Genomic DNA, 14,904 nt, shown 5'->3' with positions numbered 1-14,904 from the left:
AAACGAGGGGTTCCCTTTAGATAACTAATTAGACTTACTCCAAAGTGTAATTCCAGAACGAGCATCTAACTCCTTCGTCGTGAATCTGCAAACAAATGATTTGGCGATTATGAAATATTATTAACTGCGAAATCTTCGAAAAATTCGAAATGATGAATGTTAATAAATTAAAGCATATTATACACATTAAATAAAAATCTCTACTCTACTTGCTACATAGGTGAGGAAGTCAAGGTGTAAGGTATTTTGTATTTCAAGAACTTCAGAAGCCTCTTTGTCTACCACTGTTTCACCCCTTGATATATTCGTTCTGCATATAATTTTAAACAGTTTGTTTTATTATGTTTTTTTGTTATTTAAATCAAAACTTTTTTCAAAACATCTATCATTTATTATTATGTATCTATCAAATATGCTATTATATATATTACCTGATCATATTTGAAGTATAGATATAATGGTGGATTCAAACTAAGCATGTCGATTCCTGGTAGAGCCAGTGACAGAACTGACGTTATCACTGTAATTTCCTGATTATCGACACTGTTATTCAAAAATTGACAAAACAAATGTATTTAAACTATAGAATATACATTCTATTGATACATTGATAACATTATAATTTCTTATTTTTAAAGGAACATAAGCTGTCAAATTCATGTTCATTGATTAGACTCAAATTCTCATATTTGATGTATAAGATATTGAAAAGTATATCCAAATTTTAAAAGGGTAAAATAAACATTTGACGATGCATTGGCTCGATTATATGTATCAGCATTTCTTGTGTATTTCATGTAAAGTCTTAAAACGTTTAACTTTTCTTAAAGCTAGCAGAAAAAAATAATAACACTTGTTTAAACTGGAAATTGCCTCAACTGTCAATAGGAAAGTCAGCATGACAGAAGATATTAGTCTTCTAATTTTCGACATGCACGCGAAATGATGTGAGGTTTCATTTTTATTATCACAATTCCGACAGTACAGAACAGACATTAAAAATCGTTATAGGAAAGCTCATGATCAAACATAACTGTATAACAAAAAAAACAAATAAAACAAAATAAACAACATCATAATCATGCATATTTCTCATTTTAATAGCAAATAAAGTCGCTGAACACCTGCCATTCGTTGCTGTACTTCATATAACATGTCATGACGAAATATCATGAACAGTAAAGGAACATAAGCATTTAAAAAATTCAAAACATCTCATCCAGAAAAATATTTTAATGATGCTTGAAGATACATATTAACGACTATACGTTTATTTACAGGATTATTTTAATTAATATCACCTTGTTTTCCTTGGCAATAACTGTGCTATTGTACTATAATGAATTGCAATGTATCCTGTTGTATTTGTTCTTTCTACAAATATAAAACATCTGTTAAAACTGATAATTGAACACCATTAATTTGAAATATATTATTAAGAATGCGATTCAGCAAATAATCGTCTTTGTAACTTTTCATTTATCTTTATTGAAAGATAATTATTCTCTAACTTTATACCATAATAGTTCATTGCAAAAATTTTCTCAATTAATAAATGCAAATCTTTTTTTTTCTCCTGAAAAAGCAACACTATCATTTGAAATTTCGAATACTAATTTATGATGATTTGATAATTTCAAAGATCTTAAATAAAACGATAAATAAGATTATTTGTCATTGATATGGTTATATTTATAAATTTACTGTTTACAAATTTTTGATTTTTTTGAAATACTAAGGCTTTTCTACCTCAGGCATAGATTACCTTAGCTTTATTTGGCAACACTTTTAGGAATTTTGGTTCTCAATGCTCTTCAACTTCGTACTTTATTTGGCCTTTTAACCTTTTTGAATTCGAGCGTCACTGATGAGTCTTTTGTAGACGAAACGCGTCTGGCGTATATACTAAATTTAGTCCTGGTATCTATGATGAGTTTATTTATTATACTATCAGGTATAAATCACCATGATTTAAAAATCATTTTGTTGAAATAAAGAGTTGAGCTACTAGTATATGTCAATGAGATACAACCCAACGGCACAAAACAGTACAAAATCATTACCTCTCAAGCTCTCCTTATCTAGGAAAAGACGGTCGACACAAAACAGTAAAAAATCATTACCTCTCAAGCTCTCCTTATCTAGGAAAAGACGGTCGACACAAAACAGTAAAAAATCATTACCTCTCAAGCTCTCCTTATCTAGGAAAAGACGGTCGACACAAAACAGTAAAAAATCATTACCTCTCAAGCTCTCCTTATCTAGGAAAAGACGGTCGACACAAAACAGTAAAAAATCATTACCTCTCAAGCTCTCCTTATCTAGGAAAAGACGGTCGACACAAAACAGTAAAAAATCATTACCTCTCAAGCTCTCCTTATCTAGGAAAAGACGGTCGACACAAAACAGTAAAAAATCATTACCTCTCAAGCTCTCCTTATCTAGGAAAAGACGGTCGACACAAAACAGTAAAAAATCATTACCTCTCAAGCTCTCCTTATCTAGGAAAAGACGGTCGACACAAAACAGTAAAAAATCATTACCTCTCAAGCTCTCCTTATCTAGGAAAAGACGGTCGACACAAAACAGTAAAAAATCATTACCTCTCAAGCTCTCCTTATCTAGGAAAAGACGGTCGACACAAAACAGTAAAAAATCATTACCTTTCAAGCTCTCCTTATCTAGGAAAAGACGGTCGACACAAAACAGTAAAAAATCATTACCTCTCAAGCTCTCCTTATCTAGGAAAAATCATTACCTCTCAAGCTCTCCTTATCTAGGAAAAATCATTACCTCTCAAACTCTCCTTATCTAGGAAAAAATATTACCTCTCAAGCTCTCCTTATCTAGGAAAAATCATTACCTCTCAAGCTCTCCTTATCTAGGAAAAATCATTACCTCTCAAGCTCTCCTTATCTAGGAAAAGACGGTCGTCCTTGCCAAGTGGTTGATTAAATGCGTGGAAAGTTATGTTTCCTTCGTTGTTTTGGTTTATTTCTACATCTAAAAAGACCACGTAACTTACAAAGTTGCAAATAAATAATGTTTCAACCAACTGAAAATGTTGAACGATTAAAGTTAAGCAATGTTAAACATTATATAGATTACGACATTAACACATTCAGAAAGTATCTGAAGAAAGGGTATGTGATCTCGATGTATATTTAATCTATCAACTTTCAGCTATGATAAAAGTTATATTCCATTCGATATTCATGATATTCACATCTAAATATATTACAACATTTGAATGAATGTCTTCAAGCCTTTCTTTAAACAAAAGTCTTATTAATCTTAGATAAAGTATTTGCAGCGATATATCATGATATAGATCTGTTTTTGTCTTAAAGAAGCGTTAAGTCTATTGGGTTTTTTTTCAGATTTTTAAAGTTAAAATTGGTTTAACCTTAATAATAATAATGTACAAATAACTCAATTACCCAAAGATGGTCTTGAAATTTTCAATGTTTTATTGTTGTTTTGAAGTGAATTAAATGCAACACTAGCAAATGTTGATGTTATATTCATTACTTTAGCTGCATTGTTATCTCCAACCTGTAAAAGAGGAATTCATATATATATATATTATCAACAGAATACGAAGCACAATGTGTTCAAGTGTTGAATAAAAATGGAATAAGAAACAACGATAATGAAGGTAAAACAAATTGATAAAACATTTCCAGTTTGTACTTTCTCCGATTCGTGGTTGACCTTGACATTACAAGTAACTACAACATAAAAGCTTTCTGTAATTAAAACAATACTACCAAGTAATTTTATGAATTACATAAAACGATTGGCATGGCTCAATGTGACTCTTTATGAAATCCAATGATCTGTGGTTAATTTTCATACTTATTATATTGGTAATAGTATCTACAGAATCGCTTATTTAAATAATGATTAACGTCAGTCGTATATAATTATAAGCTTTGAATCTTTTATGAGATTTTTTTTATAGATACCTCTTGCCACAAATCTGTTGCCGTATCACTGGACAATAATGTATTTGTAGCTGACAAGTAAGCCTGAAAATTAGAAAAAAACAATGTATTTATATTAAATGCATAATATACATCATGTTAGGGAAAAGCATGGTGAACTTGTACTATTATGCGATCACTGTTTCTGTTATATTTCATATATGTACATCGTTAAGATCAAACTATGTTTCTACCTTCCCATTTGGTAAAAAAGAACTTGAAATTAAGAAACCGTTTACATGTTACATTGCAAACACAAGTTTGTATTGCGACTTATCTGCTTTAAAATGTGAAAACAAAATTATAGTACATGTGTATGATGTCATTAAAGTGAGAGGGTTAGCGCTATAGAACCAGGTTTAATCCATCATTTTCTACATTTTAAAATGCCTGTACCAAGTCAGGAACATGACAGTTCTTGTCCATTCGTTTTTGATTCGTTTTGCTATTTGATTTTGCCATGTGATTATGGACTTTCCGAATTGATTTTCCTCTAAGTTCAGTATTTTTGTGATTTTACTTATTAATAAGAGTTATTTACAGAGACAATTGTCTCATTTTTCTTGTTCACAGAATTTTTATATACAAAAGATATACTTATTTAAACGGTAAACATAATTTAACAAAATACAATTAATTTTATATTTTAATGAAATTTATTTCCAAGTTATCGTTTAGTAAGATACAAAGAACATATTCTTGTATAAAAACTATAACTGCTATTTCTTTCATTTTCTTTTTTTTTTTTTTTTTTTTATTGATCTTTTTGGTGTTCAAGCTACAGTGCATACATACATACATACATTTTTGCAATATATAAGTGATTGACATATGGCATAGTCATACTATTGATATTTTACGAATAAGACATAGTAAAAACAAATACAAGTAAATGATTTGAATAATCGGTATATGATACAAGTAAAAGATACTTTGGAATACATTAAATATACATGATCATATCGAGAATAAAATTTAATTAATTAATGACTTCCATAAATTCCCCCCATCTGTCGACAAATGACTCGTGCTTGTCTTTAGAAAGATATAAATATTCTAATATCTCCAGACGTCTTTTCAAAAATTTGAGAAAAGCTTGCACAGATATAAACAATCTGTCTAATTGTGTGTACTTTACATAATGAATGTAATATTTTGCCTGTAAAATACAATAGTTTAACACTAAGTTGTCAGAATTCAATATACCAAAAATGACACTGTCTTTATTTAAAAATATTTTTACTCCAAAAACTAAATGCCACCAATTAGAAAATTCTCTCCAAAATCGTTTTATTTCTATACATTCAAAAAATTTATGCTCTATAGTTTCTATTTCTTTACAACTGGCACACTCATCAGTTAAAGAAAGTTTATATTTTTCAAGGAGATAATTATGTGAGACTATTCTGTGTAACACTTTATATTGAAAAGCTTGTAGTTTGCTTTCAATAGTACATTTAAAGGCTAGTGAATAAATATTGTTCCACTTTTCGTCACTAATTTCTATATTAAAACTTTCTTCCCACCTTTGTTGTGAAATGGGAGAAACACTTACCCGATCGATAAAAAGTGAATATACATCTTTAGTATATAATTTGCTAATAGGCATTTTTTTATTCTCATGCTCAAAAACGAATCCAAAAGAGTTGCTCTTAGGTGACATGTGTTGTTGTAATAACAAATCTTTCCAGTCACGTGGTATAGCAAGTTTAATAGAAAGAATGTCTACAAAAGTAACATTCAAATTATATTTTTTGTTAATAGCGTCATGAGACAAAAATTCGCCTTTATCATCTACAATATCATTAATGAACCTTATGCCTTTCGTGTACCAAGATCTGTAAAAAATACTCGTTCTGTTAACCTTGATAAACGGATTGAACCAAATAAATTCTTTTCTAACATGAAATGCATTTAACGGGATGAAAATACCCTTGAAACGTTTCCAAGCAGATAGCACTTCTATATAAAAAAGAGGTGCTTTTAAATTTAAAAACTCAAATTCACATCTGCTCATAAATAAATCCTCTAAATCAAAAAGGGAGAAGAATGCTTTGGAAACATGTTTCCATTTAGAGTCATGTTCTGACAAAAATCGTTTAACCCACATGATACGAAAGGATAACAGCTGTACTTCAAAATTTGGTGCTTTCAGTCCCCCCTTGCTAGGAGACTTTTGAATAACTTCCGATTTAACTTTCGGAGTACTATCATTCCATAAAAAGTTATTAATGTCCCTTTGTATTTTAATTACGTAAGATCTTGGTACATGTGTAGATGAAATGACATAAATAAGCTTCGATATTGCAAGTGATTTAAGAATTACGATTTTACCGATCAAGGAAAGGTTTCTGATCCTCCACATTTTAATAATTGATTCCATTTTTTCTATGCATGTATCTAAGTTAGAACAAACCATTTCATCAAAAGCGTTAAATTTTAAACCTAAGGTTTTAAAACCATCTGTCCATTTAATAGGAAGGGAACCTTCTTTGTTAAATTTATTTCTTCCAATCCATGTTGCTTCGGTTTTCGAAAAATTGACTTTTAACCCTGAACACTTCTCAAAATCATTAAAGGAATCTAATAAAATTTGCGCAGAAAATACATCTTTCAAAAAACAAGTGGTATCATCAGCCAACTGTGAAATTTTTATTTCAGTATCCCCAATTTTTATACCTGATATATGGTTGTTCTTACGAATATTTATTGCCAGCAGTTCAACGGCCAAAACAAATAAAAAAGGAGACAAAGGACACCCTTGTCGAACACCTCTCTCAATTTTGAACGGACTAGAACTAAATCCATTATTAACGACAAGACTAGATATATTTGAGTATAAAGTTAAGACCCATTTCCGGAACTTGCTACCAAAATTAAAACAAGCCAATGCTTTTTGAATAAATTTCCATTCTAGCGTATCAAACGCCTTTTCGAAATCGACTAGTAATATAAGCCCTGGATAATTTTTTAAAGTAGTAAACAATATAATATCAGCAATTAGTCGTAGATTTTCACCAATATATCTACCAGCCACATATCCTGTCTGATCCGGATCTATAAGTTTCGGAAGAAATAATTTCATTCTTTCCGCAATAACTTTGGCTAATAATTTGTAATCAAAATTTAAGAGAGAAAGAGGTCGCCAGTTCGACAAGAGTGTTCTATCTTTATCTTTCTTTGGAATAAGAGTCAAAATACCCCGTCTTTGGTCTATTGAGAGGGTTCCGGTCTCGAAGGAATATTCATAGCTTTCCAAAACATATTTTTTTACATCAATCCAGAAAAATTTGTAAAACTCAGCGGTAAGCCCATCTGTACCAGGGCTTTTATTATTTTTAAATGTTTTTAAAACTTTAACGCACTCAGATTCTGAAATATCTGCATCGCATATATCCTTTTCCAGATCAGTTAGCTTAGGAATAAAATTTAAATCAAAAAAGTTAGAATCACCTGAATATTTTCCTTTTTTGTGCCAGTTATCGGATTTATCTCTTATTTATATTTTTCATAGGATAACTTTGAAGTCTTTTCACATCTTTTGCGATTTTCCTTTTTCTGACACATGATATAAGGTAATAGTTCTGTACGTATGATTTAAATTATACTTTTGAAAATTACACAGCACGGTGTAGCATTTAGGCATATAGGCATTTTCCATCAAACCCTTTAGTATAATAGACATAGCTTTTTAACAAAACATAAAATTAAAACAGATCTTGTTAGACGTTAGAGACAAATTAAATGAAAGTCTGCTAATAAGAGTTTACTATGAACTTTGATAAATTTATATTTAATGAATGGCTATTATTTATTTTGAATTTATTGAACCATAAAATTAATTTTTGACTCTTCACATTGAATAATCCGCGAAGCATAAAATAAATTATTGCCATTCATTATAAATAAATTTCTATCAAAAATAAAGCTGAAAGAACTTTTTATATTATTTATATTAACAATAACAACGTACACACATGTTGGCGTATGAATACACAACGTCAGAGTGGGCGTGTCGCCATAAAAATTGACAACATTGAAAATAAAACTAATAATTTTAACCAATCAGAAGACAGTAAATACACCAAATGTATTTATTTGTACATAACAAATAAAACGAAATAAAAAAAAAAATTGTCGATACATATAGTTCAGACAAATGAAAAAATATTTTTCATCTCTTCGTAATGTCTTAATGTGTAATGACTATCTTTTATCACATGGTAAATATAACATTGTATATCTTTTGAAGACAATAGTTACCTCTGTTTCTGAGAATGATATATTTCTACTTTTTGAGGAGAAAATATCAGTGGTTTTCTCCAGAATTATAACTCCACTGTTGATATCTCCTGTGATCAACGAAGACTGGTTGTTTAAGGAATCCGTAGTATTCGAATATGTGTTCAGGATCTCTACGATTGACACATTTTGAAATCCATCATTTACATTTTCTAGCTTAAAGAATAAAAATATAAGTAATTGGCAGTTCTGAAATTTGACATTGCATGCGTCTGAATGATTGTTCTGCTGCTTCCTTCATCAGGATAAATATAATTGACCAGAACAGTACTACATTAATCCGAAATCCCTTATCCACTAGCAAATTGAGATGTAAGGTATTAAATCATAATTCATTTACCCAATGAAACAAAAAATCTTGTTATTATTGGACATAATTTTAGTTCTGTTTTTTACTGGAATTCATGGGTTTATGCTTTAGTTTGACAATTTCTGAATAATGATTCATAAGCTACAGATATATAGAGTATGAAAATATGTGTTCTGTGATATCTAGCATCTGACAGTGAGAGGGTCTATTACTTATTGTAAATATTTATGCAGTCACGTCCGATTTGAAAAGGTGTCGTTGCACCATCTACCAAGGGCCACACTTTTGCAATAAAGTAAATTTAGTCACATTCCGCTTGACTATAACGGATTTTGTTTTGTCCATTCGTATGTCCTTTATATTATTTGTTGCTGAACAATACATTCTGAATTTACGATTCATGTTTATTTTGGAACTAAGAAAAGGGGCAGAAGACAAATGAAGTAAATTCTAAAAGCATATTATACTCTCCTTCCCTCAGAGTAAATTGATACTGGTTGTAAATATAAAGTATTGGAATTAGATATATTGATTTGGTTAATCTAATTTTTATAATTACAGATAACAATTTTTGAAAAGTTACAAGTATTCCGTCAAATGGTCAATTAAAAAGGTCAGAATGATTACTATCCGACAAAGACTTTTTAATTTAATTGCTTGTGAGTTGCAGGAAGTGCTTTCATCAATTTTTTTTTTATCCCAGTTTGATATTTTCTTACTTGATCTATCAGGTTTCTAAAGATTCGTCTTTCACAGTTAGTGACATTTGCTGTTCCCCACACTCCGGAATTGCCTTTTTGGTTACATTTGCGTGAAACCATTCCTACAAAGAAATTTACTTCGCAATCAGTTTTAACACATCAACGTTGAAGAAAGGGGACGTGTTGTGTCAACAAACAGACCAACAACGAACAACTAGTCATACAAAAACATTCATTTTAACTTGGTGAATTGAAAATGAGAACATTTTATTCAGAAAAAAAAGTTGTTCATGTCAAGGAGACGTTCACCTATCATAAAGATAAGCTATTTTACAGGTAAGTTTTAAACACAAACTTGTTTTCAGATCATAATAATAGGAAAATAAACGTTGACGTACAATTTGTATCTATATTTTCCTAAACCTGTTTAAAATGAAATATTTGTCAACTACTAGAAGGCAATTTTAGAAATAAAATTGAGAAAGGATATGGGAAATGTGTCAAACCGACAACAACCCGACCATAGACAACAGGCGAAGGCCACCAATGGGTCTTTAATGTAGCGAGACACTCTCGCACCCGTACGCGTCCTTCAGCTGGCTTCGTTAAAAAAATATGCATACTAGTACTGTGATAATGAACTTCATACTATCTCTGAATTATGCACAAGAAACTAGTATTAAAAATCATACATAAGAAATGATTACGTGTATGCTGTCATAGTGAAATCATTCGCTCAAGTGTGACGATCCTCATGTATGAATACCGTTATTAATATAATTGTAAAGTCTTGAATAATTTAACTACTTTTGCAATTTCAGGAGTAGCAACGTATATATGTGTACTTCTTTTTTTTTGTAAGAGACAATGATAACTTTCGAAATATGTTGTTTTGTTCAACAAAATAATATCAAAAATAAGTGTTCTACATATCATCATTCATTTATAAAAAAAAATATCGATCGTATTGTGGTTCAAAGGTACTGAAAGAAGAGTTTGCATATCCATAAAAATAAATATTTTTCTTATTTCTTGATTCTTCTTATTTGTTGAGCTTACATGTAGCTTTGACAAATACAATTGCAAATGTAGTTATTATTTTGCACAACGGTTCTGTCTGTTATTAAAAGGCATGTAGAATATTTGATACTGTTAATTTGTATAGGATAATACAAATTAAATACAAGTGTAATGTTTATCCTACCATCAAATCCTTCAGGACATGACGAGAATGCTGTAAGGCCTACGTTTGTCGCGTTCCAAGTCATATTGTGTGTTCCAAAAGTGTATGTGTCTGTTTCAGGTGCACAGAATGGGGTAGCTGTAATAAACAAATGATATGTTGGTAGGACTTTCCCATTACTTGGTAATCTGCAATCATGTCCACATGTGAAATGTCATTTAACTTCGTTTAGACTCAAATGCTTTACAACACGGTTTTTTTGGGGGCAATTTTGTTTTTCAATATTTGGAATATTTTATAGTTTATAAAACAAATGAAGGTTAATACATATTTTGTTAAAGTTTTCATATATTTATTGTGCACCATCATTCTATCAAAGACATACCCACTCATTCTTATGAGGCTTGATATTGCCGCTCAGATAAAAAAAAAGTTCGAAAGCCATAAAAGTACAAAGTTGGAGAGCATTGAGGACCAAACGTTCGAAAAATTTGTGCCTAATACGCCTAGGTTTTTCTGCCTGGGATAAGAACATACTTATAATTTAGAATAATTCATACTTTTACAAACAGTATTTTTTTATAAATGACTATATAATAGATAAACATGATAAATGTACTAAGAGTATAAGTAACCATTCCGTAGTCATTACTGGCTTTGGAACTGACATGACTCATAGACTTTTTTTTCCTTTTCCGTTGTTTTATTAAAACTTGTTAGGCAAATAATGTCCTCGCTCTCATTCTGATCTTAAAGGTTGAATTTCTGTAAATATAAACAACGCAATTTCCCATAGTAACTCCCTTTGCGGCTAAAACTGTGACGCTTTTATTATGAAGTTTCGTAAAAAATCATATCCTAGAACGGAAAATTGATATGCACTGCTTTTTTATTCAAAGGCCAAAACATATGGTTGTGCGGCATATACTCAACAAAAATTATGTATTACCCTAACATTTTCTTTAGGCCTACTTTAATATTATTTGTTCACCGCAATTTAGTATGTTTTTATACTGGTAACAGTACCACGTTATGTCTCAATGAAACATATATAGAGATCTTGAATGTCAACAAATTAAATTATCTATGAATATTATATATCTCTCCCCAAAAGATGCGTGGTTTGAGAAACAGTTGTCATGAAAAAGTGCAAACTAAAGTAGTTTTATGTTTATACTGGTCAGGTAGTTACCAACATTTTCAGGTAATTAAACACGTTCGTCTTTATTCTTTTTTATTATTTGATTTAAATGTTTCTGTAACAGGTTTAACATCCAGAGAAGTAATTCGGAGGAACAAAATATATAGGGTGTTATTTGTATTAACACAAATATTGGGTATCTTTGCCAACCTGATGACGAAAAGGACCAGCGGTGTTAAAACTATACGTGAATGTCCTACCTTCATCAAAAACTGTAATAAGGATGTTTTTTGTAAATGTTGACTGGTTCTGAAGCTGCATTTCACATCTAATTGTAGTACTGACCATTAGCTCAGTGATATTCAGTTTTACTCCGTGTTGGTATTTTTCTTGACTTTCAGCTAGGAATAATAATAACCAAAATGTTGATGGCATGATAACAGAGTTATGCAAGTGGCTGGTTGAGACGTCCGCATTTTCCCTTTAATCTCTTATCCATTGTTTTTTTCCAAACCTTATTATCTTAGGTTTTTGCAATAGCGATTGTATATTTGTGATTGATAATTATACACAATAAACTGTTATCACAGAGATATGTCTGGCTTTTTTGTAATTTTGATAATGCAAATGTTGAAATTAAAATAACATTATACCTTAACATGTAAGTTTTGCAAATATTCAAGGTCAATAACCATGACTGAAGGTATATGGCCGATAAAAATAAACTGAGGGAACGGGGTCAAATAATCTCCATGGTAATGAGACTTGCCAATGCTTATACAATTGCATACCAAATATTATTGACCTACCACTAGTGGTTCCCCATAAACCAGACAAATCTAAAACAATACATAAAAAGTAAGCAAAAGTTTCAAAATCAATAGACCATAACCGAGGGTGCGGGGCCAAATAATACCATGAAAATGAGATATGCCAACCATGTACAACTGCATATCAATTATCGTTAACTTACCACTAGTGGTTCCCAATAAACTGACCTAATCACAAACTAAAACATGAAAACAAAGCAAACATTTCAAAGTCACTTGACCATGACTGAGGGAACGGAGCCAAATAGTCCCCATGGCAATGAGATATGCCAATGGTTATACAACTGCATACCAAATATCTTTGACTAACCACTAGTGGTTCGCCATAAAGTATACCTATTTACAAAATAATACATTGTTGACGACGACGACACCGGAAACAGCTTACCTATGTCGCGCTTTTTGACTCAGTTAAGCGAAACAAAAAGAAAATGTGAATTTAATGGCTATAAACATTGGTATACCAACTTCATTGTCTACGACAGTTAGATATGTAAATATCGGCATACTATTTAAACAGGTATTCTGTTCAAATTATGTGTCCTTGTGGAGCAAAGGTACTCTTTGTTGTTTCGCTATATTCAATGAGTTAGATTTTAATTGACAGGTTATATAATTTATATCTGCTGATTGATAATATAATAACATGCCATTTCATCATGATGACTTATTTAGTTCAAACTGAAGTGTTTTGTTATGGCATCTATTTAAATTGCTTCCATGCGATGTATAACGGTCATTATGTAATGGGCTTGCATAATTCCAATAACTACACATTACATGTTGGATGAATTGAATAACAAAACTCCAAAAAGTTGTGGTTAATGTGTTGCCATTTCCACCCTACTGTTCTATAAAGATATCAATGAATACGCAATACATTTTTAGCAGTTGTAGAACTTACCATTGATGTCATTGTCGAAAAGTGTGAAGAAAGTATCTAACTGATGGAGGGTATTGGGAATGAGATCACATACAACTTCAGTCCCAGATCCTTTATCAACTGTTTCAGGATTTGCTATAAGTCTTAGAGTGAAAACTACAATATCAACACTTCTCAATGCAGATTCATCTTCAACAGTTGCATTGCACGTTAAATTGCCTGCAATTTAAACAATTATATACATTAAACCTTTCTTATTGATTGTATATACGACCTTAACATAATTCAGATACAATAACAGTTGAGTAAAAAAGTAAAATAATAGAACAAACAAACAAAAATGTCCCTTATCAAAAGGCAAAATCAAAAGACCTTGGTTTTTTTCGATAGCTAAACCTCTCACTCTCTCAAAAAAAAAATTTTGAAGCATTGTCTTTTGAATAATTTTTTTTTTTAATAGATCATCAATCGCTTTTGTTTCATCATGAACATTGTATAAAATCCACTTTGAATTAAATAGAATTTCAAAACAAATCTAGTAACTGTTTTGTTTCCAATTTTATGACGGCAACTATTTCATCAATACCACATTTTCTTATTTACAATTGAGTTGTAAGATTAAATGTAAAGCATTGATAAATTCCAAATCAAATATGTTTTCGTAGATCACGAATCTCTTCGTCATTTGATCTTTTCTAGATTTTGTATTTATAACATTTGAAGTATATGAGTTTTTCTCATCATCTTCTTTTTTTCACAAAACATATAAAATGTATTCAAAAGAATGAATTTTGAGAACAGTATTATGCACATAACACTTTCTCTTACCTCTGTCTCTCCGATTCGCATTTATAACTGAAGAGTTCTGAATAATTTCCTGTTGTATCTATTTGAAATCTGGACGACGATAACGATGGTGGTATCTCGATATCGTTCAATGTCATGACATATTTCATGACACTATACGTATATTGTCTAATTCTCATCATCTTCTTTTTTTCACAAAACATATAAAATGTAATCAAAAGAAAGAATTTTGAGAACAGTATTATGCACTAAACACTTTCGCTTACCTCTGTCTCTCCGATTCGCATTTATAACTGAGAGTTCTGAATAATTTCCTGTTGATTCAATTCGAAATCTGGAAGATGTTATCTCTGTGCCGTTCAATGTCCATATATATGTCGCATTATAATCTGACTCTGTAGTGGCCTCACACCGAACACGAAATGTTCCCCCTTCCACGGCGGATAGCTGTCCGTCGACATCAAGACTAATGTTGCTTATCAGTTGAACTGCAAATTTACGAAATGTTATAAAGGATGTTATTTATAAAACGAAATGAAATAAATAAACCAACATCTTAACATTCTAACTCCATAAGTAAACCAAATAAACATATATCTATACGAACAAACAAACAAAGCCAGAAAACAATAAGAGTGTCTAAATAAAATGGTTTTGCTAAGCATCAGAATAGTTAGTCATAAGCAAGATCAGCAATTAGCAGTAACTATCAGTTAATTTTGGACTTGCTGAATTTCCCATGCTGTTTCACAGTAATAAAG

At 30.8% G+C, this 14,904-nt stretch overlaps 1 protein-coding gene across 1 annotated transcript in view; it reads right to left on the bottom strand.

Moving 5' to 3' along the window:
* The window catches only part of LOC134700321 (adhesion G protein-coupled receptor L3-like), a 30,192-nt gene extending 15,531 nt beyond the window's left edge, over positions 1-14,661 (bottom strand). The window contains exons 1-12 of the mRNA XM_063561672.1: positions 14,410-14,661; positions 13,358-13,555; positions 11,884-12,024; positions 10,504-10,620; positions 9,318-9,421; positions 8,250-8,444; positions 3,969-4,031; positions 3,441-3,555; positions 2,899-3,003; positions 1,302-1,374; positions 432-543; positions 39-85 (exon numbers count right to left, since the gene is read on the bottom strand). Of these exons, the coding sequence (XP_063417742.1) occupies positions 39-85; positions 432-543; positions 1,302-1,374; positions 2,899-3,003; positions 3,441-3,555; positions 3,969-4,031; positions 8,250-8,444; positions 9,318-9,421; positions 10,504-10,620; positions 11,884-11,971 (1,019 nt within the window). The 5' untranslated portion in view covers positions 11,972-12,024; positions 13,358-13,555; positions 14,410-14,661. The remainder of the gene's footprint in view (positions 1-38; positions 86-431; positions 544-1,301; positions 1,375-2,898; positions 3,004-3,440; positions 3,556-3,968; positions 4,032-8,249; positions 8,445-9,317; positions 9,422-10,503; positions 10,621-11,883; positions 12,025-13,357; positions 13,556-14,409) is intronic.
* Positions 14,662-14,904: the final 243 nt, after the last annotated feature.

The sequence above is a fragment of the Mytilus trossulus genome, unplaced genomic scaffold (genome assembly GCF_036588685.1).
Source record: "Mytilus trossulus isolate FHL-02 unplaced genomic scaffold, PNRI_Mtr1.1.1.hap1 h1tg000138l__unscaffolded, whole genome shotgun sequence".
Lineage (NCBI taxonomy): Eukaryota > Metazoa > Mollusca > Bivalvia > Mytilida > Mytilidae > Mytilus > Mytilus trossulus.
Note: the sequence above shows the minus strand (reverse complement) of the source record. Positions and strands in the feature narration are given on the sequence as shown.